Source organism: Hyla sarda, chromosome 1 (genome assembly GCF_029499605.1).
Source record: "Hyla sarda isolate aHylSar1 chromosome 1, aHylSar1.hap1, whole genome shotgun sequence".
Taxonomy (NCBI): domain Eukaryota; kingdom Metazoa; phylum Chordata; class Amphibia; order Anura; family Hylidae; genus Hyla; species Hyla sarda.
Genome location: NC_079189.1, coordinates 50113381 through 50130481, shown reverse-complemented (window position 1 = coordinate 50130481; position 17101 = coordinate 50113381). Strand labels below are relative to the sequence as shown.

Below are 17101 nucleotides of genomic sequence, written 5' to 3'. Positions count from 1 at the left end.
AAAATTGAATTTTCTTTTTTTTTTAATGTATATTTAAAAAAGTATTCTTATCAGTAGTACTACACAGTATAAAAAGTTTTTCATAATGACAGGGCCTCTTCAAAGTTGTCCTCTCAAAAGTCATCCTCCTCCCCCTGCAGATGAACTCATACTTGCAACAAAAAAACTGCAACAATCTGTACACTCATTGGCATATATGGGCCTACAAGGGCAACCCATCATCTGTTTGTAACAGTCAGATGCAGCTCAGCATGGAAATATTACCTGGTCAGAATCCAACAGACAATAGTTGACACGAAGCTGGACAAGTTGGGCGAGCAGGTCGAGGACTTGTCTCTGAAGTTGCACAGATGTAGTAGTGGTGTACTGCTTCAAGGCTTTTATTACCAGGGGCTCAAACAGGCGGATGTGATTGTGAATAGTATTCTGGGAAAAAATGTTTTTATCTTTATTTTTTAACTCTTATCTTCAGTCCTTAAAACATGACCACGGTTATCATTCACACTATATGCAGTTTTCTTCCATCTGCAGTAGAGATCATTTACTGCACAAAAAAAAAAAAATCTGAAAAACTCAGATTGTGATGGCATTGCTTGGAAATTCAGTTGGGAAATCAGATGGTCACCAACGATTTTAGCTTTGACAATGTATTATCTCTGCAGAATCTAAAAAAAACCAGCAAGATCCATGGCACTCCATTGTAGATTAGATTAAAAGCGAAAGTATTTTTGTTATTACGTGACAATATGCAATGGCTGAAAAGACCGGGCGGACCCAACAATAGCAGCCCTGTATACTACATTGGTCCATAGAGATGCCACTGCTGCTGGCTCCCATTTCTTTAACCCCTTAAGGACTCAGGGTTTTTCCGTTTTTGCACTTTCGTTTTTTCCTCCTTACCTTTTAAAAATCATAACCCTTTCAATTTTCCACCTAAAAATCCATATTATGGCTTATTTTTTGCGTCGCCAATTCTACTTTGCAGTGACATTAGTCATTTTACAAAAAAATGCACAGCGAAACGGAAAAAAAAATCATTGTGCGACAAAATCGGAAAAAAACGCCATTTTGTAACTTTTGGGGGCTTTCGTTTCTACGCAGTGCATATTTCGGTAAAAATTACACCTTATTATTCTGTAGGTCCATACGGTTAAAATGATACCCTACTTATATAGGTTTGATTTTGTCGCACTTCTGGAAAAAATCATAACTACATGCAGGAAAATTTATACGTTTAAAAATGTCATCTTCTGACCCCTATAACTTTTTTATTTTTCCACGTACAGGGCGGTATGAGGACTCATTTTTTGCGCCCTGATCTGAAGTTTTTATCGGTATGATTTTTGTTTTGATCGGACTTTTTGATCACTTTTTATTCATTTTTTTAATGGTATAAAAAGTGACCAAAATACGCTTTTTTGGACTTTGGAATTTTTTTTGCGCTTACGCCATTGACCGTGCAGTTTAATTAATGATATATTTTTATAGTTCGGACATTTACGCACGCGGCGATACCACATGTTTATTTTTTTTTTTTTTACACTTATTTTTTTTATGGGAAAAGGGGGGTGATTCAAACTTTTATTAGGGAAGGGGTTAAATGACCTTTATTAACACTTTTTTTTTAACTTTTTTTTTGCAGTGTTATAGACCTATAACACTGCACACACTGATCTCCTATGCTGATCACTGGCGTTTATTTAACACGCCTGTGATCAGCATTATCGGCGCTTGACTGCTCCTGCCTGGATCTCAGGCACGGAGCAGTCATTCGTCGATCGGACACCGAGGAGGCAGGTAAGGGCCCTCCCGGTGTCCGATCAGCTGTTCGGGACGCCGCGATTTGACCGCGGCGGTCCCGAACAGCCCGACTGAGTAGCCGGGTCACTTTCAGTTTCACTTTAGAAGCGGCGGTCAGCTTTGACCGCCGCTTCTAAAGGGTTAATACCGCACATCGCCGCGATCGGCGATGTGTGGTATTAGCCGCGGGTCCCGGCCGTTGATGAGCGCCGGGACCAAAGCGATATGATGCAGGATCGCGGCGCGATCCCGCTTCATATCGTGGGAGCCGGCGCAGGACGTAAATATACGTCCTGCGTCGTTAGGGGTTAAGGTCAAACTGCTGTTACGGCTTCCTAATTTGGAGAAAGACTGCTTTTCTCTATCTTATTTGGCTATAACCACAGATCAGGGAATGATCAAGGCCCAGGAGAGCTAAAGCATTGGCATAAGGCAAAAATTGCGGTGATACATAGAAAAAGGTAGCCAGGCACTGCTATACACCAATATTTACCACCGCTGGAGTACTCTGAAATCTAGATCCCTATCGGGTGCAAATTGATTGTAGGAAAGTTTTTATAACAAATATAGCATAAAAAGAAATAGGACAGTTGCACTCACCCGGTAACTTGCATGAATGAGTTTATTTCATCAAGATCGGGATGAACAGCAAAAGACGAAATTCTTCATGGGGAGCTAAAGACTGTATAACGCAGCTACAGGTGCGGGAGCATACCACAAGCGGCAACTAGTTTCACTAGTTGGGGTGAGTGCCACAAGGAGATTTTTTTATGCTTACCGTAAAATCTCTTTCTCGAAGGATCCATTGGGGGATACAGACCATGGGGTATATGCTGCTGTCACTAGGAGGCTCGACACTATTGCAACAAGAGAAGTCGTCTCCTCCCAGCAAGGTATACCCGCCCACAGGCACCTGAGGTAATCAGTTTTAGTCCCAAAGCAATAGGAGAAGACCGACAGGTCAAGAGAAAACCACAAACTGTCCGAGCAATCAGAAGAAAAGGCAACTGAACACACCTTCGGACAGACAGATAACTGAAATAGGAACACCAGAAAAAAGGGTGGGAGCTGTGTCCCCCAATGGATCCTTCAAGAAAGATTTTACGGTAAGCATAAAAAATCTCCTTTTCTCTATTGGCTCCATTGGGGGACACAGACCATGGGACGTACCAAAGCCGTCCCTAGGCTGGGTAAGGAATCAGACAGGTGGACGGTTGGACCAGTAGCATCAACTGATGCAAAGGCATGAATCTGGTAGCACCTTGAGAAAGTGTACAAAGATGACCACGCGGACGCCTTACAGAACTGCAAGGCTGAAGTCACGTAGCGGAGGGCTCAGGATGCCCCGAACAACGGGTGGAATGAGCCAAACCCCTGAAGGGTGGGATCTTCCCCTTGCAGCGGTAAGCTCCCAAAAAGAGCAGATCGGATCCACCGAAAAATGGTGGTCGTAGAAGCAAGTTGTTCTATACAACGACCTTCCGGAAAAACAAAAAAGGGGGTAACACCGCCAAAAGGAAAGAGTGACTGAGAGAAGTCCGAACAGCCCTCACCACAACCAGGCTGTGGAACAAGCGCTTCCAGGGATGAGAAGGGGTCGGACAAGAGGATGGTAGGACGATGTTCTCATTGAGATGAAAAAGTCAAAAACCATCTCAGGTAAGAAGGACGGACCTGGACAGAAAACAACTTGTCCTGGTATACCACCAGGAAGGGAGAACGGCAGGAGAGAGCTACCAGCTCTGACACCCTCCTAACAGAGGTAAGAGCAAAAAGGAATGCCACCTTCCAGGGAAGGAGGAGAAGAGAAATGTCCCTGAGAGGGTCAAAAGGGGCATCTTGCAGATCACCTAAGACCAAGTGCAAGTCCCAAGGGAAAAAAGGGGACTGATAAGGAGGGGCAGCTTGTGCCACTCCCTGAACTAGGTGCGGACATGATAATTGAATGCCAAAGAACGTTGAAAAAGAATGGAAACGGCCGAACCTTTGACCCCCTAAGGGAGCTGAAAGCCAACCACGACCGGAGAAAAAGGCTAAGTTTCACATCAACAGAAATAAGGCCGCCAGGTATGGTGGTAAATCTTTGCAGAGGAAGGCTTGTGAGCCCTCAGCATGGTGTGAACCACTTGGTAAGAGAAACCGCGGGTCCTCAGAACCGATGTCTCAACCGCCACGCCGTCAAAAGCAGAGACGGTAAATAGGGGTGGCACAGGAGACCTGATATAGGAGGTCTGGACGATAGGGAAGGTGCAGAGGTAAGTAGTACAGGAGTCTGACCACGACGACGTACCACACCCACCGGGTCAAGTCTGGGCCACGAGAATGGCGGGAACGCCCTCTGCTGTGAGTTTCCTCAGGACCCCGAAAAGAGAGGAAGGGGAGGAAACAGATAAGGTAGCTCAAAGCCCGACCAATAAACAGATAAGGTAGGGAAAAGCCCGACCAAGAAAGAGGAACGCTTGGTTGTGGCGGGACATGCAGAGGTCCACGCCTGGAGCACCCCAGAGGTTGCAGATCACTGCAGACACCTCCGGATGTAGGGACCACTCGCCTTGGACGGCTGAGGACCGGCTGAGAAAGACCACATCCCAGAAACGCCCGGAATGAAAAGCACCGAGATGGCCGGAAGACTGATTTCCGCCCAGAAGGGAATTTCCCAAGAAGCAAGCAAAGAAAGGATTGCCCTAGGCCCCAACATGTTGAAGGAAAAAGGGCTTCTCGAGGGACCAAGGCCCCAGACCGGCCGGTCCTTGAAAACACCTCCCAAGACCTACAGACTGGCAGGGAGGGGCAGGAAGGAGCGCCCACGAAAAAGCAGGGGGGAAATGAAGCCACCATAGAAGGGACCGACAAGACTGTCGAGTGACAATGGAGACCTGTCCCACCGGAAGAGAATCACCAATTGAAGAGGTCGGTGATGAAACTGGGCAAATGGCACGGCCTCCACGGCTGCCGCTAACCGACCCAGGACATCCATGCAAAAGCGAATGGAAACTGGAGCAGGGTGCCGAAGTCATCGGACTCTTCATAATCGAGTCAGCCGATTGGTCGGCGGAGTTGGAAGCGGGCAGAGGCCGCGTCGAACTGGAGCCCCAGGAAAGCGGTTGGACTTGTCCCGAATGACCATCCAACCGAAGAGAGACAAGGTCTGGACGTTGAGACTAAGACTCTCCAGGATCTGGGCCCTGGCTGGAGCTCTGATCAGAAGGTCGTCCATCATGGAAACAACTGTTGTCCGTAAAAGGGCTATCACAGGTGCCAGGATTTTGTTAAAGGTCTGCGGAGAAGTGGCCAGACCGAAATGGAGAGCAACAATAGAAAATGACCGTCCGGAACTGCAAAGCGGAGGTACCGCTGATGACCGGAATAATGAGATGTGGAGGCGGGCATCCTTGATATAGAGGTAATAAAGAACTCTTTTCCGCCCGACGCCTCACTTCCTGAAGGCAGCGTCCACATTTCAGGCTTTAAGCCACATGGAGGGACGGTGGCTACCAGATAGCTTGTGGCAAAGGCAGCACAGTGGCTGTGCATGGAACAGAAAATCTCCAGCTGCGGAGTATCGGGAGCTAGATTAAATAAATCCTCCAGAGGGATCTTGAAGACTACCCTGGCGGAGATGGGAGACCATACTGAAAGGGCCCTTGACCCCCAGGCCGAAGCAAAAGCAGGAAGATCCTGCTGTCTCAAAGGCAAAGTTTGCCAAAGTCTCCACCTTCATGTCGGCTGGATCTTGAAGGCAGCCGCATCAGCCAAATGCCCGGTAGGCGCCTTAGAGCGGCGGGAGACCGGCAGATCCACAGTTGGAGAGGAGGTCCACCGAGCAATGAGGTCCTTGGTGAAGTGATACCGCGCTTGAACCTTCTATGTTTCCTGAAACTTCTTGTCAGCGTGCCTCCAGGCTGATACCAGCAGGGCGTAAAATTCAGCGTGAGAGCTTAAGGTCATGGGTGCCGGTCAGGTACGAAGAAAAGGAGACTTCTGGAGCCATGTCCGAAGTTCCTGGGTCCTTTAGATGGAAGGTGTATCTTATGGCCGAAACCAATGAGTACACCACATCAGGCATCCGTGCGTTCCTTTAAGTCAGAGGCCGAATCAGAAACCTCATCCGCAAGTTCTCCAGGTGAACGGGAACGAGGTGAGGCAGCCCTGGAAGAGGTCGGGCACGATGAGAGGAAACTTCTGGACCATGTACGAAGTTCCTGGGTCCTTAGCTGGAAGGTGTCTCTTATGGCCGAAACCAATGGGCACACCACATCAGGCATATCCGTGTGTTCCTCTGAGTCGGAGGCCAAATCAGAAACCTCATCCATAAGTTCTTCGGGTGAATGGGAACGAGGTGAGGCAGCCATGGAGGTTGGGCAAGATTAAAGGAAACTTCTGGAGCCACGTCCAAAGTTCCTGGTTCCTCTAGATGGAAGGTGTCTCTTGTGGCCGAGACTAATGAGTGCACCATGTCCCACATATCCATGTGGTCCTCTGAATCAGAGGCCGAATTGGAAACTACATCCACAAGTTCTCCAGGTGAATGGGAATGTGTGAGGTGGCCCTGGAAGGGGGGGGGGGGGGAACTGACCAGGTACGCGGGTCTGGAGAGCCAGAGCGGCGACCATGGGAGCGTCCTCTAGGGAAGATACGCTTTCTACAGGGCGGAGTAACGGAGCGATGCCTGTGGGGGGAGCACCCGTGCCTGCCAGAAGACTCGGAGGAGGAGTCAGATGAAAAACACCCCCATGACGCTGCGAGAGCATCAGTATAGGGGGAGAATGGGACCCTCCGGAGGGCCGGGAGGGCCTCTCCAATGCAGTCACCACATAACGGGAGACCTGAGCCAAGTCGGTTATAGACTGGGGGAGGGAGAGAATCCAGGCTGGAGGGGCGGCCAAACCCACCGGGTCTGGTAGACAACCGGGGTAGAATAGCAGGGGGGTCTGGGGGAGCAGTGGAGCAGGCAGAACAAGTGGTTCAGCCGAACCAGACATTTTTGAGATACAGCTTTTACAGATGTAATGAGTGGCTAACACTCCAGTTAACTGTTTAGAGGGAGCAAATGGGTTCAGCAGAACCAGGCATTTTGGAATTACAGCTTTTACAGAGAAAATGATGAACTAACGCTCCAGTTGTCTGTGCAGCCCAAGTCTGTGACCCCAGGGCAGCTGCTGTGAGGAGAACTCCGTTCTAGTGAAGAAATGCCAGCCAATTGCAAAAGAGGAGGGGGAGGAGCAGGGGCACTGCTGATTGGCCCCTGCCTCTCACAAACGCGCGCACAGCGCTGATTGGAGGCTAATTTGTGCCTCTTAGAAGCCCCGACAATAGAGGGGGTGGAGCAATATAGTGCCCTCAGCTTCTGACAAGAAGGTCAGTAATGGCGCCCACGCCTGCTTCTCTCCCCGAGCGCACGGTCATTCGCATATGCGCTTGCGGGGAAGGGAGCGAGCGAGAAGCCGCCGGCAGCCAACCGCTGCTGAAAGCGAAAGCAAGCCGGCGCTTCATACGCCCGCACAGTAAAAACGCCGCGGCTGTCAGACGCTTAAAGAAACACACACACCACACACACATATCGTTCAGGAAAGTGAAAAGTATGAATAAAGCTGTGCCCCAGTCCAAAAATGCTCCTACTCACCCCAGCAATAAATATAGAAAAAACCCTGTCCAGGCCAGCCCCTGAGAAAAAGTGGGCAAAAAGTGAGGGTCTCCAGAGGTTGCAAGGCTGTACCTAAGGAGAAAGGGAATATACTCACCTCAGTCAGAAGAACTTACCTAATGAAGTCTTCTATGAGGTCTTCAGTCAGCTTTCTGTCACCTGCATCACGCCGAGCTACCATGTGCAAGCGAGGCGAGCAGGGAAATAGGGGGGCCCGGACCCATGAGGTACAACTCCAGGCGCTGACCGCTGGCGAGAGGGGGTTAACAGCACATATACGCAATGTCTGTGCCCCCTCAATCGCAATGGGGAGACAGTGAGATGCAGTTCCTGAATCCCCACCTGAAAACATGAAAGAAAAAGGAATAAAAAAACTAACATCCCTAACTAGAAAAATAATAAAACATAAGACCTGGTCTGGAGAGAACTCCAGACCATGTCCACCTCCTTAAGACACTAAGCTAAAACTGATTACCTCAGGTGCCTGTGGGCGGGTATACCCTGCTGGGAGGAGCCGACTTCTCTTGTTGCCATAGTGTCGAGCCTCCTAGTGACAGCAGCATATACCCCATGGTCTGTGTCCGCCAATGGAGCCGATACAGAAAGTCCTATTTCTTTTTATGCCGTATAAGGCTAAAATCCATGATCCTTCATGTAGTAAGTAAACAATGACATGCGCATTGAGTCTAATCTACAATGGAGTGCTGTGGTTACGAATTTACACAGTTGGGACACACCCAACCAGTGAGCACCATCTGCGTTATGCAGGGTGCAATATATAGTGTAAAATACAATGACACTGCGTTTTAGTAAAATACTAGGACAATAGATCAATGATGGTATTTCAGAAGATTACCTTGTCAGCACGATGCTTAGTAACGTTGGTAATGTTGTTCTTTAGTTGGGAAGAAACTTTCTGGAGAACATCAAACCATCTGTAATAAGTAAAAATAACAGATAATTCATCTATAAATCTAAAATAATAAAAATCGAATAATCTCCAGATAGAAGAGCTTACCCTGATGTGTCCTGCTCTTGGTCAGCCTGAACCATATTTCTCAGACTGGCATCTGCCAATGCCTGGGTAAAATGAGTGTAGGGTGCCATAAAGCAGTAATGGTAGAGACCAGGTCGCAGGTTAGAGGAGCCCAGGCGCTGGGCTTTGCCTTGTGATTTACCAGGGTTGGAAGATAAAGCCTCAAACTGTGATGCCAAATTAGTCCCAAATAGTGTCTTTAATAGCTGAAGAAAACCAATGAGATTATTAAATATTTAGACAAAGGAGGGCATTTAGAAATACAGCAAAGTTCTAACTTTTTCCAAAATTTGCTATTTGGCCTGTATAAACACAACCTAGCATCCTTTTATCACAATTTATAATTTGTTTTTTGTACGTTGCTGTTTAGTTAATTAGTTGCTTGTTGACCTATCATATCATGGCTCCTGTAACTACTATAGGACATGTAGAACATGCTTTTACAGCATTTTATTTTTTTAAAAACTTATTATTATTTTTTTTATCAACTGGTGTCAGAAAGTAAAAAAGATTTGTAAATTACTTCTAAAAAAATCTTAATCCTTCCAGTATTTATCAGGTGCTGTATGATCCAAAGGAAGTTCTTTTCTTTTTGAAATTCCTTTCAGTCTGACCACAGGGCTCTCCTGCTGACACCTGTGTCTATGTCAGGAACTGTCCAGAGCAGGATAGGTTTTCTATGGATATTTGCTACTATAGACAGTTCCTAAAATGGACAAAGGTGTCAGCAGAGAGCAATGTGGTCAGACAGAGATCTTTGGAACAGTGGGCTGCGCAAATGAAAAAGTAAATTTTTCATTTTTACGGACGTCCGTTCAAAAAAATCTGTCAGACACATGTGAGGTGTAAATGCTCACTGCACCCTTTGTTACATTCCGTGAGGGGTGTAATTTCCAAAATGGAGTCAACATGTTCTGGCACCATGGGGGCTTTGTAAACACACGTGGCCTTAAATTCCAGGCAAATTCTCTCTTCAAAAGCCCAATGGCGCTCTTTCTCTTCTGAGCCCTGTAGTGTGCCCGCTGAGCACTTAACATCCACATATGGGGTATTTCCTTACTAAGAAGAAGTGTAACAAATTTTTGGGTGCTTTTTTCCCCATCAAAAATTTGGGGTAACACCAGCATTTCAGGGGGGAAAAAAACACATTTTTCAATTTTACGTCACATTTTAATGAAAATTCGTCAAAGACCTATGGGGTGTTAAGGCTCACCGTACCCATTATTACGTTCCTTGAGGGGTGTAGTTTCCAAAATGGTGTCACATGTGAGTGTTTTCATTTTTGCGTTCATGTCAGAACCGCTGTAACTACCAGCCACCCCAATTTAGGCCTCAAATGTGCATAGTGCGCTCTCACTCCTGAGCCTTGTTGTGCGTCCGCAGAGCATTTTACGCCCACATATGGGGTATTTCAATACTCAGGAGAAATTGCGTTACAAATTTTGTAGGGTCTTTTTCTCCTTTTACCTCTTGTGAAAATGAAAAGTATTGGGCAACATCAACATGTTCGTGTAAATTTTTTTACACTAAAATGCTGGTTTATTTTACACTAACATGCTGTTTTAGCCCCTAACTTTACCTTTTCATAAGGGGTAAAAGGAGAAAAAGACCCCCAAAATTGATAGCCCTAAATTGTTGCCTTGAAATACGACCGGGCTCTGAAGTGAGAGAGCGCCATGCACATTTGAGGCCTAAATTTAGGATTTGCATAGGGGCAAACCCAGATACAAGCGTGGCGCTTGTATCTACCAAAAATACCCTACGGCAGTGTTTCTCAAACAGGGTGCCTCCAGCTATTGCTAAACTCCTAGCATGCCAGGAAAGTCAATGGCTGTCCAGCAATGCTGGGAGTTGTTGATTTGCAACAGCTGAAGGCTCCATTTTAGAAACAGTGCCGTACAAGAAGTTATTCATTTTTATTGGGGGAGGGGCGGGACCGTGTAAGGGTTTGTATATAGTGTTTTACTCTTTATTTTGTGTAGTGTAGTGTTTTTAGAGTAAATTCACACGGGCTGGGATTTACAGTGAGTTTCCCGCTGGGAGTTTGAGCTGCGGTGGAAAACTTGCTGCAGCTCAAACTTGCAGAAGGAAACTCACTGTAAACCCCCGCCCGTGTGAATGTACCTTGTACGGGAGGGGGGGCAACATCCAGCTGTTGCAAAACTACAACTCCCACAATGTACTGACAGGCCGTACATGCTGGGAGTTGTAGTTTTGCCACAGCTGTAGGCACACTGGTGGGGAACCACTGAGTTAGGAAACAGACTCTAGCTCAGTGTTTCCCAACCCGTGTTCCTCCAGCTGTTGCAAAACTACAACTCCAAGCATGCACTGAGAGCCGAAAGGCATGCTAGGAGTTGTAGTTCTGCAACAACTGGAGAATAACAGTTTGGAGACCACTTTGTAGTGGCCTCCAAACTATGGCCCCCCAGATGTTGCAAAACCATAACTCCAAGCATGCCCAGACTGTCCAGGCATGCTGGGAGTTGTAGTTCAGCAACAACTGAAGGGACAGATGTTGCAGAACTACACTGCCCAGCATCCATGACTGTCTGGGCATGCTGGGAATTGTAGTTTTGCAACATCTGGAGGGCTTCAGTTTGGAGACCACCGTATACTGTAGTGCAAAACTACAACTCCCAGCATGTCCAGGCATGCTGGGAGTTGTAGTTCTGCAACAATTGAAGGGACAGATGTTACAGAACTATAACATGGACATGCTGGGAGTTGTAGTTTTGCAACTTCGAGATGGCCACAGTGAAGATCACTTACCAGCGATTTTCACTGCAGCCTCCTCCTCCGCCGCGTTATCTGCTGCCGCCCGCCGTCTCTGGTGATTCATGCTGCCCGGGAAGCAGGCCATGCTCCCCCCTCGCTGCCCCTGCTCTGCCTGGACTTCTATCGGTGGGCAGAGCAGGGGAAATGAACAGTAAACCCCCCCCCCCCCCCCAACTGCCATTGGTCGGGGGGGTTAGGGGGTCAGAGTTAATTTCCCTGACCGATCATTGGCTGGGGATAGGAGAAGGTGGCACCTCACTCCTATCCTTCAGGATGATCGGGGCTGATCACACTTATTTTCCGGGCGATCGGATCACCAGAAACCCGATCAGCTCGGAAAAAACATGGTTCACCAGTCAGAATTGATGTTATGGGGGGGGGTCGGGACCCCCCTAGGCATTGCCAGAGGATGCCTGCTGAATGATATCCGCAGGCATCCCGTTCCGATCACTGCCCTCCATCCTTGAGTACCAGGACAAGAGGGTGTACCTGTACGCCCTCTGTCCCCAACAGGTTAACAATAAGATGATCAAATGGTCCCCATCCCCTTTCAATCAGCTATACTATGTGTGGAGAACTATAAGTGTTTAATTTCCCTGAAGCACCACCACAGGAGAAATTAATTATAACACTGTGTCAATTCATAGCAATGGGTTATGAAAGGGCTTGTTCACACAGTCAAAATCAGCATATTTTTTTTTTTTGTTTTTTTTTAGCAAAAAAACACGTTTTTCAGCTCAAAAATCTCTATTTTAGCTTGAAAATCACCTCCCATTGGGGAAAAGAAAAAGTTGCTGTTTTTTTTTTTTTGTTTCTCTTCACTTTTTGGTGCCTGCAAGTACTCTTTGACAGATAGCAAAATTGGGCACACAATGAAAAACTGTCTCTTTTTAGGCACCAATGTAAGTCCAGTCAGCATCAAGTGTGTTCCCCATTCAGTGGCTTTCCAGCTGTTGCAATACTACAACTCCCATCATGCAATGGCAGCTGAAGGCTGGGGAGCACTGATCTAGAGCAACTGATGGTAAACATATCTCACCAATACACAGTAATCTATTTCCTCTATTAAAAATAAACAATTCTATACTTTTCTACAAGACTGTAGGAATTTTGGCTTTATTATCTAACATTTGGGAAATGAAGTGTGTGCGACTATCCCATAATGATGTTATATATGTGCTGTGCATGTTTAGCTTAATAATGTTCCATCTTAATCTTCTGTTTAGGATTTGGTTCGCTGAAATAAACTGCCTGCTCTAGAGGATTCACAACTAGCGCGTGTTACATCATGTCTCATTCACTTGAATGGGCATCCTGTAATACTACATGTCTGTGGAGCTTTCTGTGGTTATAACAGTTGATCACATGCATGGTTTCTTTTTAAGTAAAGTTAATAGACTTTAATTTTAATCTCACCTGCTGAACACAGACAGTGGCCATCACAGGTTCACGGCTGAAACAGGACTTAAGATAACCCAAAATTTCTTCAACGCACTATAAAGAAAACACAAAAATGTCCAGAGAGGGGCACAACCAGAGCAGATCCAAGATAATATATAAATATATATATATATATATATATATATATATATATATATATGGTCAATGCTCACAATTAATAGTTGGCACCACAGAACAATTCGTAAGAAAACAAACTGCCCAGTATTATTGCTTGTAGCGAACTAAATAAACCATACATAATAATGCAGGTACATTGCTGCAGAATTCCCCAAAAACCAAGCCATCATGCAGTTTTACCACAAACTACCATAGTTCTTTAACAGCTGCAAAAAGTTTGTTGGTAAAACTGTTTACTTGCAAAACCACGACATTAACAACCACAAACTAAGGATATTATAAAGTCTCAACTCCAAAATGGCTGCATCATCAATTACTCAACTACTTTAAAACTTATGCCCCAGACACAAGATAGGAGATAAGCGACTGATCACAGGGGTCAAACTACTGGAACCCCTGCAATCTCCTGTGCATGGAGCAGTGTGTCAGCATGCGTTCCATGCATTCTCTATAGGAGCGCCGGAGATACACAACCATGGTACTCTTGTATGTATGGCAGTCTCAGAGTGCATGGAGCACCTGGTCAGCACTGTTAGCACTGTGGAATTCAAGATTTTATAATAAAAGACATGTAAGGAAAGTTATAAAAGAAATAAATATATAATACTGCTGACAAGGCTGAAGAGTTGAAGAAAGTCAATTTGAACCTACAGTTCCTGCCAAAAGGTTGGACACACCTGTTCATGCCATAGGTTTTCTTAACAAGGGCTAACGCTTTACAAGGCATACCTGTTCGTTCAAAACCCTTCCAGGTGACTACAGTAGTCTACCTTGCATTATGCATTTTCCCTGAGAAAACCACCACCATAGAATGTCACTTTTCAATGCAATTTTGGGTGGTCTTTTTAAAAGAGATTTCACTGTACCTCATGAAGCTGATTGAGAGAATGCCAAAAGTGTGCAATTATATCACTAAAGCAAAAGGGAGCTACTTTGCAGAATCTAAAATATAAAATATTCTAATTTAACACTTTTGACTAGTACTGTATAATCTTACTGTCTAATTCAGAGTAATTCAAAAATAAAATTATGAGGCGTATGCCAATTGCCCCATACTAAAAATTCCTTCCAGACACAGAATATCAGAATAAATCCCTTGATCGGCATCTTTTTACCAGATATCTAGCAGCCATAGAATGCAATACCATATTTTTCAAAAAAAGATTGCCAGGCGAAACCATCTTTCCTCTATACACAGAGGATGTCCCCTTGTCATGGTTACAGCCCTAGGTATAAAAGGTCCCAGGAAAGATCTCTGTACTATCAACTCATATATTTGTACATAGTAATCGGATCCCCCATTGAGATTTATTTTTTCCCCAAACTAATTTTAAGAACCAGTTTTGGTTCTGCAACACCTATGCCTTAGTGAAAGCATTACCCGTGCTTCTATCAATATAAAAAAGAGGGATTTTTGTCTTATCGTAAAATCCTTTTCTCAGAGGATCCATTGGGGGACACAGACCTTGGGTGTATGATGTTGTTGCTAGGAGACTTGACACTAAGGAAACCAAGAAGACGGCTCCTCCCAGCAGGATATACCAGCCTACAGAGCCTGAGGTAATCAGTTTAGTCCCCAAGCAGTAGGAGAGGACCGAGAGGCAAAAAACCAAGACCAGTCCGAGGTAACCAGAACAAAAAAATTAACTGAACACACCCTCGGACAGATAACCAAAACCAGAACACCAAAGAAAGGGCGGGAGCTGTGTCCCCCAATGGATCCTTTGAGAAAGACAAAAATCCCCCTCTCTCTCTATCGACTCCATTGGGGGACACAGACCTTGGGACATACCAAAGCCGTCCCTAGGGTGGGCACAGAAAACAATCAAGGGGCAGGCTGGGCCACCGCCGCCTGCAACAGCTTTCGGCCCAGACTAGCATCCGCGGATGCAAAGGTATGAACCTGGTAGAATTTAGTAAAAGTGTGCAAGGACGACCAGGTAGCCGCCTTACAGACTTGAGAGGCTGAGGCTCTGTTATGAAGAGCCCAGGAAACTCCAACAGAATGCGTGGAGTGAGCTGAAACCCTGAAAGGAGGGGTCTTCCCCCTACAACGTTAAGCTTCCGAAATGGCAGACCTAATCCACCGCGAAATGGTCGCCTTAGAGGAAGGTAGCCGTCCGTACGGTGGCCGTCCGTAAGAACAAAAAAGGGATCACACTGACGAAAAGAAGATGTAACTGAGAGGTAGGTACACACCGCCCGTATCACATGAAGTTTATGAAGCAAACGCTCCCCGGGATGAGATGGAGCGGGACAAAAGGACGGGAGTACGATATCCTCATTAAGGTGGAAAGCAGAAACCACCTTAGGCACGAAAGAAGGAACCGGACGAAAAACAACTTTGTTCTGATGGACAATTAGAAAGGGAGAGTGGCAAGAAAGAGCCGCCAATTCCGAAAACCCGTCTGATTGAGGTAATTGCCACAAGGAATGCCACCTTCCAGGAAAGGAGACGAAGGGAAATCTCCCTGAGGGGTTAAAAGGGCGCGCCCTGTAGAGCGCCAAGGACCAAATTCAGATCCCAAGGAGGTGTAGGAGACCTGTAGGAGGAGCCGCTTGGGCCACTCCTTGAAGAAAAGTCCGAACATGAGAATCAGATGCCAGAGGGCGTTGGAAAAGAATGGAAAGGGCAGACACTTGACCCTTTAAGGAGCTGAGAGCTAATTGTTGATACAGCCCTGACTGCAAAAATGAAAGAAGTCGAGGAAGGGAGAACACGAATTGAGAAATAGATTGGGATTCGCACCAACGAAAATAAGACCGCCAGGTACGGTGGTAAATCCTTGAGGAAGAGGGCTTGTGTGCCTTAAGCATGGTGCGAATCACCTGTGTTGAGAAGCCCCGGGCCCTTAGTACCGCGGTCTCAACAGCCATGCCGTCAAATGCAGAGACGGTAAATTGGGGTGGCACAGGGGACCCTGAGAGAGAAGGTATGGACGAAGTGGAAGGCGCAGCGGAACGTCGTCCAGGAGCCTGACGACGTCGGCGTACCACACCCTCCGAGGCCAATTTGGAGCCACGAGAATGGCGGGATTGTTCTCAGCTCTGAGCTTCCTCAGTACCTTGGGAAGGAGAGGAAGAGGAGGGAACAGATATGGTCGAACCTCGACCAAGGAATTACCAGTGTGTCCGCTGCAAGAGCACGGGGGTCCTGTGACTTTGACACATAGAAGGGAACCTTCTTGTTGTAGCGGGATGCAAAGAGGTCCACATCTGGAGTTCCCCAGAGGCCGCAGATCTCTGCAAACACCTCCGGATAAAGGGACCACTCTCCGGGATCGGGAGAGGACCGGCTTAGGAAGTTCGCTTCCCAATTGTCTACGCCTGGAATGTGGATAGCCGAGATGGCCGGAACCCTGAGCTCCGCCCAGAGAAGGATCTTGGAAACTTCGGCCATCGCCGCCGAGCTGCGGGTGCCGCCCTGGCGATTGATGTACGCCACCGCAGTGGAGTTGTCCGACTGGACACGAACTTGGGAAGGTTCTCCCAATGTAACAGACAAAGGTAGATTGCTCTCAGTTCCAGGATGTTGATCGAGAAGAGAGTCTCCCTGGGAGACCAAAGGCCCTGGTCTGTCCGGTCTCGGAAGACACCCCCCCAACCCGAAAGGCTGGCATCCGTCGTGACTAACAGCCAATGGAGGGGCAGGAAGGAGCGTCCCTGAAGAAGCAGGGGGAAGCGGAGCCACCACAGAAGGGAGCGGCGAGATGCCCGAGGAAGTACGATCTTGCGATCGAGGGCCAATGGAGACCTGTCCCAACGGGATAGAACCGCAAGTTGAAGGGGACGGAAATTAAACTGAGCGAAGGGAACGGCCTCCATGTCTGCCACCATCCGACCCAGGACTTCCATGCAAAATCGGATGGACACTGGGGAAGGGTTCCTGAGTATACGTACCCCTGACAGAAGGGTCAATCGCTTGTCCGATGGGAGGTGAACCCGGGCGGACTGGGTGTCGAACCGAAGTCCTAGAAAAACCAGGGACTGAGTGGGGGATAGGTTGGACTTGTCCCGATTGCCCAACCAACCGAAGCGAGACAATGCCTGAAGGGTGAGGCTCTCTAGATTCTGGTATCTGGACGGAGCCTTGATCAGAAGGTCGTCCAAGTAAGGGATTACTGAGACCCCCCTTGTCCGAAGCAGGCCGATCACCGGTGCAAGGACCTTGGTGAATGCCCTCGGAGCTGTGGCCAGGCCGAAGGGGAGAGCCACAAACTGGAAATGTCCCTCCGGGACAGCAAATCGGAGGAACCGTTGGTGTC

General features: G+C 47.1%; 1 protein-coding gene across 2 annotated transcripts in view; it reads right to left on the bottom strand.

Moving 5' to 3' along the window:
* The window catches only part of HTT (huntingtin), a 270836-nt gene that overhangs the window by 116473 nt on the left and 137262 nt on the right, over nt 1-17101 (bottom strand). For both annotated transcript variants that reach the window (XM_056555022.1, XM_056555023.1), the window contains 4 exons: nt 12675-12752; nt 8463-8686; nt 8301-8379; nt 265-426 (listed from right to left, as the gene is read on the bottom strand). In XM_056555022.1, the coding sequence (XP_056410997.1) occupies nt 265-426; nt 8301-8379; nt 8463-8686; nt 12675-12752 (543 nt within the window). The remainder of the gene's footprint in view (nt 1-264; nt 427-8300; nt 8380-8462; nt 8687-12674; nt 12753-17101) is intronic.